This window comes from Medicago sativa, chromosome 4, assembly GCF_051527215.1.
Source record: "Medicago sativa cultivar Bolivia chromosome 4, Bolivia_mono, whole genome shotgun sequence".
Classification (NCBI taxonomy): Eukaryota; Viridiplantae; Streptophyta; class Magnoliopsida; order Fabales; family Fabaceae; genus Medicago; species Medicago sativa.
This window is the reverse complement of record NC_140752.1, coordinates 79,358,288-79,372,154: the sequence shown is the minus strand read 5'-3', so window position 1 is coordinate 79,372,154 and position 13,867 is coordinate 79,358,288. Positions and strand designations below refer to the sequence as shown.

The following is a 13,867-nucleotide window of genomic DNA, read 5'->3' as shown; positions in this document are numbered from 1 at the left end:
ATTGACATGATTTCAGACAAATTTAAATGAAAATGAATTACTGTTTTCACTTTCAATAGTTTTACCTATAAGGATGAACCATTTTTGTGTCATTACATTGGAAAAGCAGCATAATGGTTGGTCCATATATGTTGGTTAGTTCGCATTCCAATTATATATGAATCCTACAACAAACTATAACATAGTCTTAATACTGAATTGAATCAATTCCTTTTTGTTATGTCTCCTCTCTTGGCTCTTGTTATCATTTTGCTCATTATAACATAACTGGCTCTTGAAATATGAACAAATCAAATAAAAAAAGGGTTTTTGAATGACCTATTAGGGGGGTAAATCAAAACAAAAATATTTTACAGGGGGGTAAATCAAAAAAAATATTTTACAGGGTGTAAAACCGGAAATGCCTTATATTACAGGGGGTAAAGCACTAGTAACCCTAAAAAAAAAAAGACAAAACAAGCATATTCCCAAACATTTGGGAACTCAACAGCAGAATAGCGGCGAAATCATTCAAGGAGGATTGGACCAAACTAGGATACATGTTAACAATATAGAGAATAAAGAGACTAGAGTTTCAATAGATCAAAATAAGAGTTACAATGAAAATATATGGCGAAACCTAAAGTACCCAACATAATCAACTCAATAGCATATTATCTAAAAGCAAATAATGATACATAGCATTCTTATCCTCATTGCCCTGCCCCTAAAATATCCTTCTTAAAAAGTGAGATATTTGGAAGTTGAACCAATTCCACACATGCTTCCAGTTTTGATGATGTCTGATGAATTACTACTCCTCTTCTGGATACAATTATTCTTCATTGCTGTCATATTTTTCACCTCAAAACTATTAAGAAAATCTTTCTTTGACTTCTTCATTATGTTGCTGCTCTTCACATTTGACAAGTTGTATACAGGTCCATTATCTCCACAAAATCTTCTTTTACTAGATGGAACATTGGTGCATGTTTTTATTTTCCTGCTTTGTTTTCTTGCATCTTCTTCCTTGTAGCGTTGCGCGAGTCGTTCAACTGCTTCATTCTCAGCCTGAGCCATCTTTTTTACCTTAGCCTCATACAGCTGCAACCAAGTGAATGAAACTCTTTTTTCTTTCAACTTCTTAACTACTTCATTAGTGCAATTTATACCAAACTGCTTTTCAAAGAACTTTTTCCACAATTTATCTGTTATAGGGCTCAAATCCATCCCTTCACTGGACTTCTCAATATGCATCAACTGGTCAAGTGTGCAGTGAGGCAAGATTCTCTCAAGCATATGATGATCAACATGACTAACATCTCTGAGGTATTTTACATTATCAATAGCTTTCTCAACACAAAGATCAACCAAAGATGTTTGATCCTTTCTCTTCATCATGGATTCCTTTGAAACAAAAGCGGTGACGATGATGGCTTCTTTCTTGCAGATATTTCATCCCTTCTCATCATAATAACGGAATTCACAAAAGTGAACTGAAAACAAGGAACAGTAAATATTAGTAGATACTGACTTTGCAAATAGAGGAGTGTTATTTGAACAACCATTTGGTGGACAACTTATGGGACAACCATAATTTACAAAGGAAAAGTAGGTATTGACACGAAAATCAAAGCAATAGAGAGATAAAGTAAAAAATAATGTGAGTATGAGAGAGAAAGTTGTCACAAAAGTTGTCAAAAAATGGATGTTCAAATATCATTTCTCTTGCAAATATTCTTCTCTTTTTTTGATGCAACCCTAATGGAGGCTTTCATTCTATATATAGTACTACCTCCGTCCCGGTATAATTGACCTACTTTGGTTTTTCACACAGATTAAGAAAAGTGTATAAATAAAGGGGAAAGTGGAATATATTGTATTGGGAATGATAAAAGTAGTATTATTTAGTGTTATATTGTATTGGGAATGATGAAAGTTGTATTGAAAATTGAAATGGGTCAGTTATTTTGGGACACTTTTTTTTAGAAAATGGGTCAGTTATTCCGGGACGGAGGGAGTATCAAATATGTTTGATTTTTAAAGAGATAAGATTCGATTTATTTTTAAAACAAATCTTTCTACGATATATTTTTAAAACAAATCTTTCTAGGTGTGTAACAAAAAAAATCTTTCTATTAACCAAAACAAAAAAATACGTAACAAACAAATCTTTCAATTAACCAAAACAAAAAAAAACATATCATCTAGGTGTAACAAAAAAGATTGTAATTCCCTAAAAAAAAAATTGTAATTATCGTCGGTCATGTCTTTTTAATGAAGTAGTGTAATTACTTGGCGTTGTCCGGGTTAGACATATAATCAAGGATGACCAAAATTTTGTATTCATGGTATCCGCAAATAAAATTCATCACGGAGACGGTACGGGATGAATATCTTAATGGGCACACATGAATAGAATAAAATAAACCATATTTTTAGTGCTCGTAAATTAATCGATGCACAGACGAATGAAATTAGCTGGATTAAGTAAAATTATTAACACATAGAATAAAATATACATTTTTTAAGTACCCACAGAATTCTTAAATTAGTATAAAATTATATAATTTTCGTATTATTTAAATAAAAAATCTCAACATGAAATAAAATATACCTGGATTTCCTAATCATTGATTTTTGTTTGACTAGTAATTTGTTGCCAAAGTGGAAATGTGCGATATAATATTTTTGTCTCATCAGAATAGATCGAATAAGCCTAAGTGGTGTCAACTTGTGGTAAGAGCTTGACATTATAACTTCAAAAGACATTGTTCAAATCTCACATGGAACAGTTGTAAAATGACCATTAGTGCCATAATATAATAATAAAATTTAAGGAATAAATTCTACATAAATTTCTTCTAAAAGAAATCTACATAATGTCAATTATTTTATAATAATCCATTTTTTGTATAAAAAAATCATTTTGCACGTTGATATTTGCAAATATTTGTAAATATCTTAATATCGACTAATTCTCGTCTAGTGAGTATTCATACGAATGTGAGAACGACGTAGATATCATTTTTATCAAATAGAAAGAGTTAACTACTATTTACCCATGTACACTCATTATCTTCATTCATCCTTGATAATAATAGTATAACAACAACAGCAACTACAATAAAATTATTATTATTACTATTATAAATAATAATAATCATAAAATAATAATAATAATAATAATAAATAATAATAATGATAATAATAATAATAATAATAATAATAATAATAATAATAATAATAATAATAATAATAATAATAATAAAGTAACACTTCATTTGAAAAGAAATAATCATTATTAAAAAAATAAAAAGAAATAATCTCAAAGTATAAAAAGAGTGAGAGAAAAAAAGTATTGATAGAATCCAGAAAATAATACAAATCTTACGATAATTGATTCAAAATTGATAAATATTTCTTTGACATTCAAAATAGCAACAACAAATTTCTGTTAATATATAATGAAATAAACATCTAAGAAGAACAAATGATAAAACGTTGATAAATTTAGCTTTTTCTATTGTTGCTTGACTAGGATAATTTAACCTAATAATAATAAAAGTTGTTACAAGGATAATATAACTTAATAATAATAAAAGTTGTTACAAGGATACTATAAGAATTAAATTTCTACCAATGATAATATCGAGATTTTAAAATTAATGTAAGGATAACTTTGGCAATGCAATACAATTTTAAAGAGATTGTCTCCCCTCTCCTATGAAAAATTCCAATTTGGGGGAAGCAAAAAGTGGGTTTGAAGGATTTTGCTTCCCTCCTATCCCCTCCCCTCCCCTTTTAAAAATTGAATCAAACACGTCAAATTAAAAATATTCCCTCCCCTCCAAAATACTTAAACCAAACAGACTCAATGTATGATTCTTAACTAGTAATTAATTGAAGGAGAAAACTTAGGTGGCATTTCCTTAGGCGCTTTTTGTATGATTCTTACCTTCACTAGAATGACAACATATTATAGTGAAAATAATTACTATGAGAACCTCATAACTATAGTGAAAATAATTGCTTTTTTAAATTAAAGAGTCAAATCTCATAAATTTTATGAAAAATTTAATTATTAATTGTAATGAATAATTTTTTTTCTTACAAAATTCAAATAAAAATAGATATTTTTTATATAGAAAATAGATTATAAGAATTTCACCAAAAGAAAGAAAAAAAGATTATAAGACGAGTTTAATTTCCTAAAAAAAAAAAATAGTTTTATATAGATAAATTAAGGAATAAGATTTGTACCTAAAAAACCCACTTGGGTTGGTCTGGCGGTATTGACTTGGGTCTTGGGAGTGTGCTCCTCCGCAAGGTCTCAGGTTGCTCCTTCGTAAGGTCTCAGGTTCGATTCTCTCCGGTGCCAATTTGGGTGGGCTATTTAGCTTCTTAAAAAAAAAAAAGATTTGTACCTAAAAGAAAGGAACAGCTTAAAAAATAAATAACGATATCAATAACTAAAAAATGAAACCTAGTATTAATGAAACCCTTTGGATCGATGATGTGGCATAGTTGGATCTCATTGATTGCTTATTGAAGGATTAATGGTAGAGATTAATTGGTAATGGATATTTAAGCAACAATTATACGCTCTCAAATTTTCACTCTCAAATTCAAAACAAACCCTATTCTGCTAGGTACTCTCCATTCCTTCATGAACAAGAAAATGTCTCATAAACCAACAACCAATGCCAAATACCCTTCTTTCTCTTTCATTGATGATACTAATCATGCTGGAAAACAAAAGATTACATGGTTTTTTTCTTATTCTGTTCCTACTCATAATCACAATGATGTTGGAAGACAAAACAAACACTCATGTGATGTTTGCAACAAGGTTTTTACTTCTAACAAAGCATTGAATGAACATAAGAGGTGTCACTCTCAAAACGGTATTACTAACACACCAACTGCAGCACCATCTTCCATTGATGATCAGTTTCTACCACCCAAGAAACGGCAGGCGCTCAGAAGAAAAAGATATATGGATATTGATGATGATGAAGTTACTGCTGCTGAAAGTCTGTTGCATATATCTCGCGAGGGTTATGAAGGATCAACTGCCAATATCGATGTGAATCACAGCGGCGCTAAAAGGCAAAAAATTCCAAGCAATATGGATTTGAACGAGCTCCAAGTGATGATTTTGAAGATAATGAGGAGAAGAAGATTAACGAAGCTGAAACTGAAGTCGAGTCAAAAGTTGTGAAGAATTTTGATTTGAACGAGCTTCCAAGTGATGATTTTGAAGATGAATTCAATTAGTGTCTCGTCTTAGTGTATATCTTTTTAATGATTTTGAATGATATTATGATTTTTGTGTGGGATGAATACCCTTGATGTTATCATGTAATTTGCCTTAATTAGAAGTGTTTTAGTTAAAATATCATCATGAATTATTGAGCAATTTGCTTACAAGATATATATAAAGTTTAGATTATCGATTATTACCTTTTACATTTGTCTTAGTCTTCTACTTTTGTTTGAGTGAAACTTACTATGTTATTTGCACTAAATTAGTATTAGTATGAAAATTGGACGGAGTAAAAAATACTTTTATGTTTTAAGTACTTTTGCTTAAAGTTGTTGTGTTTGATTGTTATGCAACAAATAAAAGATCTTATTGCATAAACAGAAAGTAAATAATACTTGTACAATTTATTTAAGTGCTTGGAATTGTTTATTCTTGAGAATGGCCAAACACATAGCAGTACACGTTCTTTGGTGTAAATTCCTCCCTGCTTCAGTCTTTATTATTTTTTAGATAATCTTCTGTCCAGTGCAGATGTAATCAAATAAAAATGTGTTAGTTTCTTGATGCAAATGTTCATGAAATTATGACGTAATCAAATGGAAATGTACTCATGTATAACTGACAGATGAAAATGAAGGGCTTCTCATCATGCTTTCTAGTATTGGAGTTTGTAAATGACAAAAGAAGGAGTGCTAGTGCATCAAAGAAAATATGCAAGAGATGTGCTGAAGAGGTTCAATAGTGATGAAAATAGTTGAATCATTGAGATTCATGTGTTATACTAGGCATGATATAGCATATGGAGTAGGATTGATCAGTTGGTTCATGGAGACTAGATATGCCTGTAACATCTCATTTATTTAGTATGCTAGGAATCAAAACAACCAGAAACAGGAGGTGTATGAATAATCTGATTCAGATTGGAGTGGTGACAAATGTAAAAGAGTATTGCAACATTACATATGTGTTCATGCATGGAAATGCACCAGTCTCATGGTATATCATCCTGTGAAATTGAGTATATTGGAACGTCAATGTATGAGCTGAACTTGAGCTGGAGTATTGCATGACAGAATTGCAAGTGCAGACTTGCTGACAAAACCATTGAAGAGTAGCCCTTTTGCACAAGTTTGTTTGTTAGTTAGGTTACTTGTATAACAAGTTATGGGTTAGTTTTAAGAAGTTAGTTTCTATTTCTCTTTGTATAAGTAGAAAGTGTTCACGATGAAAATAGTAGTGATCTTAATGAATAAAAAATAATTATTTCTTATCATTCATTCTCTCAATTTTCTATAATTCCTAAAAACTAGTTTTCTTCAAAATGACCAAAGTATTCTATTAGTTTGACCTGGACTTACCAGATAGATTATATTGTATTCTATAGACCACCATGTTTGTAAATTATGATTGTGTGATTTCGGGATTCTCGACTGCAGGAAAATCGGCTCAGTTGCTGTTACGTTGCAGCATTGTGCTATATAATGTTCGAAGAGTGTAATTTCAGTGTAAAGTGTAATCAAAACCAAATCAAGTATTGAACCATCGGTTTAAAATTCAAAGAATTGATTAAAGTTGGATTGGTAACGATCAAATATAATTTTTCAAAATTACTGGATGAAATATATAAAATAATAAATAATAAGGAAATATATTAATGGTATAGAACTAATGCTAGGGCTAATTTCAACTACAAACAATGGATCTGAACCCATTAAACTGAATAAAGTAAAACTGATGCAAAAAAATAAAGAAGCGATGAATAACTTGGGTCAAATGCATTCTACCACCATAATTTATATGTTTAGTTGCTCTATCTTCTCTGAATTTTAAATTAAGCATTCGGCGATGAAAAAATAAAGAAGCTCTAACATTTAGCATTTCTTAGATGTATGGGCCTTAAGTCTCTATTGTTTATGGGCCTTTGGAATTGTTCAGCTTCTCTTAGTTTGTTAGACAGTTAGGATTTCTGTTTTGTTAGTTTTTATAGTTGGTTATACTAATCAAGTATATAAGTAATCACAGTTAATTGATTCATTGAATAAAGATATCAGTTTCTTGTTAAGTCTCTCTCTAACAAACTCACTATCAATTCCACCTTAGTTCCCCATCTTTCCATTAATCTTGTTCATCTTCCTTTATCAAAGATGAACAATCCATATCTGGACCCGAAAAATCCCAAAAATGAACTGTGAGTACAATGCTGCATGCATGTTCTATCACTTTTCTTGCGCTGCTTTCTTTTATTTTCTTTCTTAAAATGCTTCCTATCCATATAATTTATCGTCTGTTCTGTGCAGTCTTGATACCTTACTGCATGATTACTTCAAAAAGAGAGGATTGTCAAACACCGCTGCGATATTTCAAAGTGAAGCTCAAATTAATGGACAAACTCCCCCTGGTACGTATGCTTTTGCACCCTTTTGCTAGTTTTTTCTTTAGTCATTTTACCCAGGAATTATTTCTACATTGCAAATCTTGATATTGCAAAAAAATGTAGACAAATGTAGCTGATAATACCGCCATTGCGGTGGCAGTGTCATTGCCGAGACCTCTAAAATCTTTATATTGTAGCTGCACTTGTGGTAGTGGACCACAATTTATTTTTATTTGTCTTCTCGGTTTTTTTGTTCATTTTTCCCAAGAATCGTTTCTCTGTCTTTGCATTATACTCCTTGCACTACTATTCATTTCCCAAGAATCGTGTGTAATTGTTCTGTGAAGGATACATAAGCTTCTACTGTTCTACATATTCTTTTATTTATCTTATTATTATTATATTTTCTTTATTTTTTATTCATTTCTGCAACTGATTAATTTTATTTAACTGTGCTTTCAGAATTTGATAAACAACCACATGGATTGTTGTACGATTTATGGATAAAATCTATGCCACAGATACCAGGACCTTCCGGTCAGAGTCAGGTTATATATGATGGCTAAATGTTCAATGTTAATTAACTGGTTCTTAGTTTCATATATAGTGCAACGCAGTCATATATTACTCAATTTTCAGGCCCCAAACGTTGGTCCCATAATGGACAATACCCCTCAAATGATTCGGGATGGATATTCTATTCAACACTTTATAAGTAAATTTCTATTCTTTACATCTTTGGCATCACAATTCTGTCATTTATATACTTCACAAAATCTTGTTGGTAGCTTCAGTTATCAATTTGAAATGACAATAGTGGAAATTTAGTTGATTCAATGTTTATTTTTATTTCTAACACCAAGGTTTTACAAGTAGTCAAAAGCTTTTGTCCTGCGATTTTTCATTGGATGGAAATATTCTAGCAAGTGGTGGGAAAAGCGGGAAGGTGAATAATCAATGCGATAAATTTCCAAATTCTGTCTGTTTACTGTCTCCACTATGTGTCTGCGTAATGTATTTATCTTTATATTGTGGTTTAAACAGCCTTTCATTTGTTACATCGACACTGGCGATTGTATTACTACGTCAAAGTCACATTCATCTACCATCTTAGAAGTTAGATTTCAACCAGGATCGACTATATTTGCAACATCTTCTGCTGATAAAACAGTAAAATTATGGGATGCAAAAAAAGTGAGTCTCTTTCTTCTACTCACTCTTCTGCATTAGTCCTTCCATTGTAACTTGAGGATTGATTCATTATGTTTTGATGTTTCATGATATATATAGCCTGGAACGTTGTTGTCCGGTTTTGATGAACATGAGGCGCAAGTTAGATCATTGGACTTCCACTCATTAGGAGGAACTCTTTGCTCGTCCGATACCTGTAATGTAATTAAAGTATGGGATCTCAATCAGCATGTCAGGATTAACCACTGTATTGTGAGTCTTACACTCATCTTTTAGTATTCAAAACTGAATGACAACTACGCATAGGTCACATGAGTACAATGACTTTTATAAAAATGAATTTCAGGCAGGAAGCCTAGTGAGATTTCAGCCTGGATCAGGGAAGCTTTTGGCAGTAGCTAATCAAAATGTTATCGCCATACTTGAATTTCCGTCTTTCGACGTTAAGAACATTCTTAAGGTGAGGTTCACGTATGACATATAATTGATTAAAATTTGAGTTGTGTATCATGATATAGTATTACTACGATATGAGTCTGAATCTTGTTCCCTATTAGGGTCACGTCAAAGACATAAATTCCATATGTTGGGATGTCACTGGGAATATGATTGCCTCTGTCAGTGAAGATGATGTACGTGTCTGGTCGGACGGACAATGCATATTCAAGTATCAATCAGACGGGAAGAGGTTTCAGTCTGTCATATTCCATCCTCGATACCCTAACGTCTTAGTTGTTGCTGGTTTTCAGGTAAACACTTCCCTCCGCTTCTATTATGATCGTTGCGTCCCATCTATATCTCTGTTTAAGTAACTGTTACAGAGGTTACAGTTAGACTCAGTCATAGTTGAACCTATTAAAACAATAAAATTAAAGGAGGTTCTTGCATAAATAGTAAGTAAATAATCTGTGGACAACTTATTGCAGTGCTTGGAATTGTTGACTGTTGAGACCAGGGAAATACGTACTAAAGGAGATGCCTCTGATGTATTAATTACTGGACTAGCAGCTACTACAGCGCGAAGTGAATTCGATATTGCATCAGCTAGCAGTAATTCTGTGGTGAAGATATGGAAATGAAGTTCTAGTTAATGTCTCTGTTATTTGGTGTAAATTCCTCCACTATTTCAGTTTTAAAGATTTTTGTTAGATAATATTTGTGTATATGTACACTTTTTGTATGTTTGGATAAGCGGCCAAAGTAGAAATACCGCGTCCCGATGCTGTTTTGCCATGAAAATATCAAAGCCACAAAAGGTAGCTTCTGTGCAAACGGCGTTTTTATTGATCCTACCGCTACAACAAACACAGCATTTGTCTTTTAAAACATGTAGTGGAAAAAAAAAATTGATGTTGATTGAGGCCAGTATAGATGTAATCAAATAAAACATGTCTTTGTTTTTCAATGGAAATGTTCATGAAATTGTGATGTAAATTGTAATAATCAAATGAAAATGACTCATGTATAAGTAACAGAAGAAAAATTTGAGGCTTCTCATGCTTTTCTATATTATAGTTATATGGTGTTTCAATAAAGTAATGTTATGTTCGACCATACCTTCAGTGAACTTGTAGTAGGTTAAGATCGATCCTTCGGCAAATAAAGGTCAAGAGTCTTGGCATGTGTTTTGCTGTTTTGGAAACCACGGCAATATCGCACGTTTACTGGACACTACAAAGAGTAGCTTCACAATATCACGGCAATTTTTGTCTTGGTGCGCAAGAAAACTTGTTCCACCGCACATCCAAACAAGCCATTAGATATAAAAAAGATTGAAGAAATCTGCATACCATATTAGATTTCCAAAAGGAAACAAGTTTTATATGCAAGTTGAACAACTTTGAAGAAATTGATATGATTTCAGACAAAAATCAATGAAAATGACTCTCAGTAGTTTTGCCTATAAATGTGAAACTAAATAACCTATAAAAATATGTGTTCGTGAAATGAAATGAATATAAAATCCAAATATCACAAATAAGTCAAGATCCTTAATGCACGGTTCATTTTCAATCCCTTCCAGTTCCACAAATAAAATCTACATTGTGTGCAAAATGTTACAATTATTAAAATATAATATAATTAATTTACATTTAAACTTGATATATTAAATGATAATTAGTTTGATTAAAAAATAATGAAAAGGAACAAAAGAGATAAATAAGACACGTTGAGAAAATTGCTTACTTGTTTATTACTCATGTACAAGTAACAAAAGATAAAAATGAGACACGTTGAGTCAGTTAGTCAATAATCACAACAAACACACCACAAACCTCGTTCATCACAAACAATAAATAACGTAAAATATTTCCTAAATTCTTCTTTTGCATGACACTACATGCTAACTCTCTGTTAATTCATGAACCCAACACGTTCCCATGAAGATGTGTGAGTACAATGCTAGATGTTATTCTTTCCTTATTCTTTGATTTTGTTACTGAAACTTTGTTTTATTTTCTGTAGTTTCCGAATGTACATGTATGATTACCTGAAGAAGCGTGGATTGTCCTATACTGCTGAAATTTTCAGAAAGGAAGGCCATGTTACTACACAACCTCCCTTTGGTATATATACTCCTTTTCAGAAGAAGAAAAAAATATAGTATGAAGCTCGGACACTCCTCAGATTAGACATGTCCCAGTGTCAGACATGTGTCTGTGTCCGACACCAACACATATAATTACATTGAATCATGTGATTATTTTCAAATTATTATCGGTGTCGTGTCCGTGTCTGAATCCGTGCTTCATAACTAACTATATATATGCAGTTGCACTGCTATTTTTCTTAATTGTTTCTTCTACTTAATATTCATTTCTTTATATCTTATTGTTGTTATTATATATTATAAGTTTCTGTGTTTTCAGAATTTAATCAATATCCACATGGATTCTTGCATGAATTTTGGGTTAAACTTCATGATGACATGTATAAGCCTAGACTACCAAAAAAGCTACCATCCTCCAATCAGGTGATTATGTCTAAATGCTCATTAATGTTTCTTTTTGGTTTTGTTTGATTCATATAGTGTAATTAATTTGTGCAATATAGTGTTATTAATTAAACACATGTCATTTACTATTTATCTATATGTATAATCAAAATTCAGGCCCTAAACGTTGGTTCTAAAAGGGACCCTACCCCTCAAATATATCAAGAAGGATATTCTATTCAGTCCCTTGCAAGTAAAATTCTATTATCTGCAAATGCATTTGAGAAAACATTTATCAATGTTAAAAATTATATTGTTGAAACTAATTATGTTTACTTTAATTTCTTATGCAAGCTTTTCGAAGCATTGACTCGCTTTCGTCCTGCGATTTTTCGTCTGATGGAAAGGTTTTGGCAAGTGCTGGGTTTGGGAGGAAGGTGAATGATCAATTTGATCAATTTTCCAATTTTAATTTCTTAATTACTGTCTCTGTAGTAATGCTTATTTTGGTTTATGATTAACCACATGCAGCCTTTAATATGCTACATGGATACTTGTGATTGTATTATTACATCACAGTCACATTCAGCTCCCATCTCGGAAGTTAGATTTCAACCAGGAACAAATATATTTGCAACTTCTTCCTCTGATAAAGCAGTAAAATTATGGGATTCAAACAAAGTGAGAGTCACTTTCTCTTCATTTCATATATTTTCCCTTCCATTTTGTAACATGAGCATTCATTCCATTATAGCCTGGAACAGTGTTGTTTGATCTTGCTGGGCACAATGGTGTGGTAAAGTCATTAGACTTCCATCCATTTCAAGGACTTCTTTGTTCATCTGATAGCTTTGATGTAATTGAAGTATGGGATCTCATTCAGTGTGTTAGGATGAAAAACTTTATAGTGAGTAATTTTCACTCATGGTGATTAATTACCTAATTCCAATCTGTTTCATGAATTAGTTCACTGATAAATGATCCATCTTTACTTAACAATGAATTTCAGGCAGGTGGGCAACAGATAAGGTTCCAGCCTGTATCTGGGAAGTTTTTGGCAGTTGCTAAGGGAAATACTATCACCATACTTGATATTCAGACTTGGAATGTTCAAAACCGTTTTCAAGTGAGGTTCACTTATAAATTGATTGAAATAATGAGTTTGTGTAACATAGCATGACTGACTAAATATTAATAATCTCTATAAGGGACACAACAAAGAAATTTTTTCAATGTGTTGGGATCCAAAGGGGCAAAGGATTGCCTCTGTCACAGAAGATTGTGCACGTGTCTGGTCGATTGCGGTGTGCGGACAATGCCTACATGAGTATCAATCAAATGGGAAGAGGTTCCAATCCATCATCTTCCATCCTAGATACCCTAATGCACTAGTTATTGGTGGATTTCAGGTAATTAAACTATCCTGTTGTGCTGGTTTATGGATTGAAGTCTCTTGTTTTCATGTGTTTGTTTCCTTTGAAAATGAAAAACTTATATGTTTTTAAGTATTTCAACTTTAAGTTGTTTGTCTTTGGTTGTTATTATATGTAAGAAATAAAAAAGTTGTTGCATATTGCAGAACATGGAATTGTGGATTCCTGAGACTGGACAAGTATATCCTATTCCTGCTCATACTAATGCAACAATTGCTGGACTAGCAGCTTCTACTCAAAATGAATTCATTGCATCATGTAGCAGTGACTGTACTGTGAAAATATGGAAATGAAGTTCCAGTTAATGTCTTCGTTCCATGCTTTAGTTTTTAGAATTTGTTAGATAATTTGTGTAAATGCAAATTTTTTCTTGTAGCTAGTCATATAGTGAAAGAATTTTTTTTGCTGTAACTAAGGACACCTACTATAGACATGTAATCAAATGAAATATGTCATGTGTATGAAACTTTTGGTCTTTGTTCCTCGATGTGAATTAGCTATAAAAGAAGTACGACAATTAATGTGTTGCATAATTGAGTCACAAATTGTGACGAAGTGCAGAACTTATACCAAGTTCCTTACAGTCCTTGTCAATTTTTTCAAATCAAACAATGACACAGAATAATTTTTAAATTCCATGACGTATTCTTAAAGGAGGCTATTAATGTTGAAAACATATCAACATA

At 31.9% G+C, this 13,867-nt stretch overlaps 3 protein-coding genes across 3 annotated transcripts; 2 read left to right on the top strand and 1 right to left on the bottom strand.

Moving 5' to 3' along the window:
* Positions 1 to 712: 712 nt before the first annotated feature.
* On the bottom strand, positions 713 to 1,506 carry LOC146932344 (uncharacterized). The gene has a single exon (XM_085708366.1). The coding sequence runs from the start codon at positions 1,378 to 1,380 to the stop codon at positions 721 to 723; it is 660 nt and encodes a 219-aa protein (XP_085564492.1). The 5' UTR covers positions 1,381 to 1,506; the 3' UTR covers positions 713 to 720.
* A 5,886-nt stretch (positions 1,507 to 7,392) lies between these two features.
* LOC146932343 (transcriptional corepressor LEUNIG_HOMOLOG-like) lies at positions 7,393 to 10,334 on the top strand. Its single transcript, XM_085707751.1, has 10 exons — positions 7,393 to 7,436; positions 7,546 to 7,646; positions 8,085 to 8,170; positions 8,262 to 8,337; positions 8,486 to 8,568; positions 8,667 to 8,816; positions 8,913 to 9,065; positions 9,160 to 9,273; positions 9,371 to 9,562; positions 9,740 to 10,334. The coding sequence occupies exons 1-10, from the start codon at positions 7,393 to 7,395 to the stop codon at positions 9,890 to 9,892; spliced, it is 1,152 nt and encodes a 383-aa protein (XP_085563877.1). The 3' UTR covers positions 9,893 to 10,334.
* Positions 10,335 to 11,002: 668 nt separating this feature from the next.
* Positions 11,003 to 13,647, top strand: LOC146932342 (transcriptional corepressor LEUNIG-like). The gene is made up of 10 exons (XM_085704000.1): positions 11,003 to 11,204; positions 11,280 to 11,380; positions 11,684 to 11,787; positions 11,926 to 12,001; positions 12,103 to 12,185; positions 12,280 to 12,429; positions 12,503 to 12,655; positions 12,758 to 12,874; positions 12,957 to 13,157; positions 13,328 to 13,647. Exons 1-10 carry the CDS (start codon positions 11,176 to 11,178, stop codon positions 13,472 to 13,474), a joined length of 1,161 nt encoding a protein of 386 aa, XP_085560126.1. The 5' UTR covers positions 11,003 to 11,175; the 3' UTR covers positions 13,475 to 13,647.
* The last annotated feature ends 220 nt before the right edge of the window (positions 13,648 to 13,867 follow it).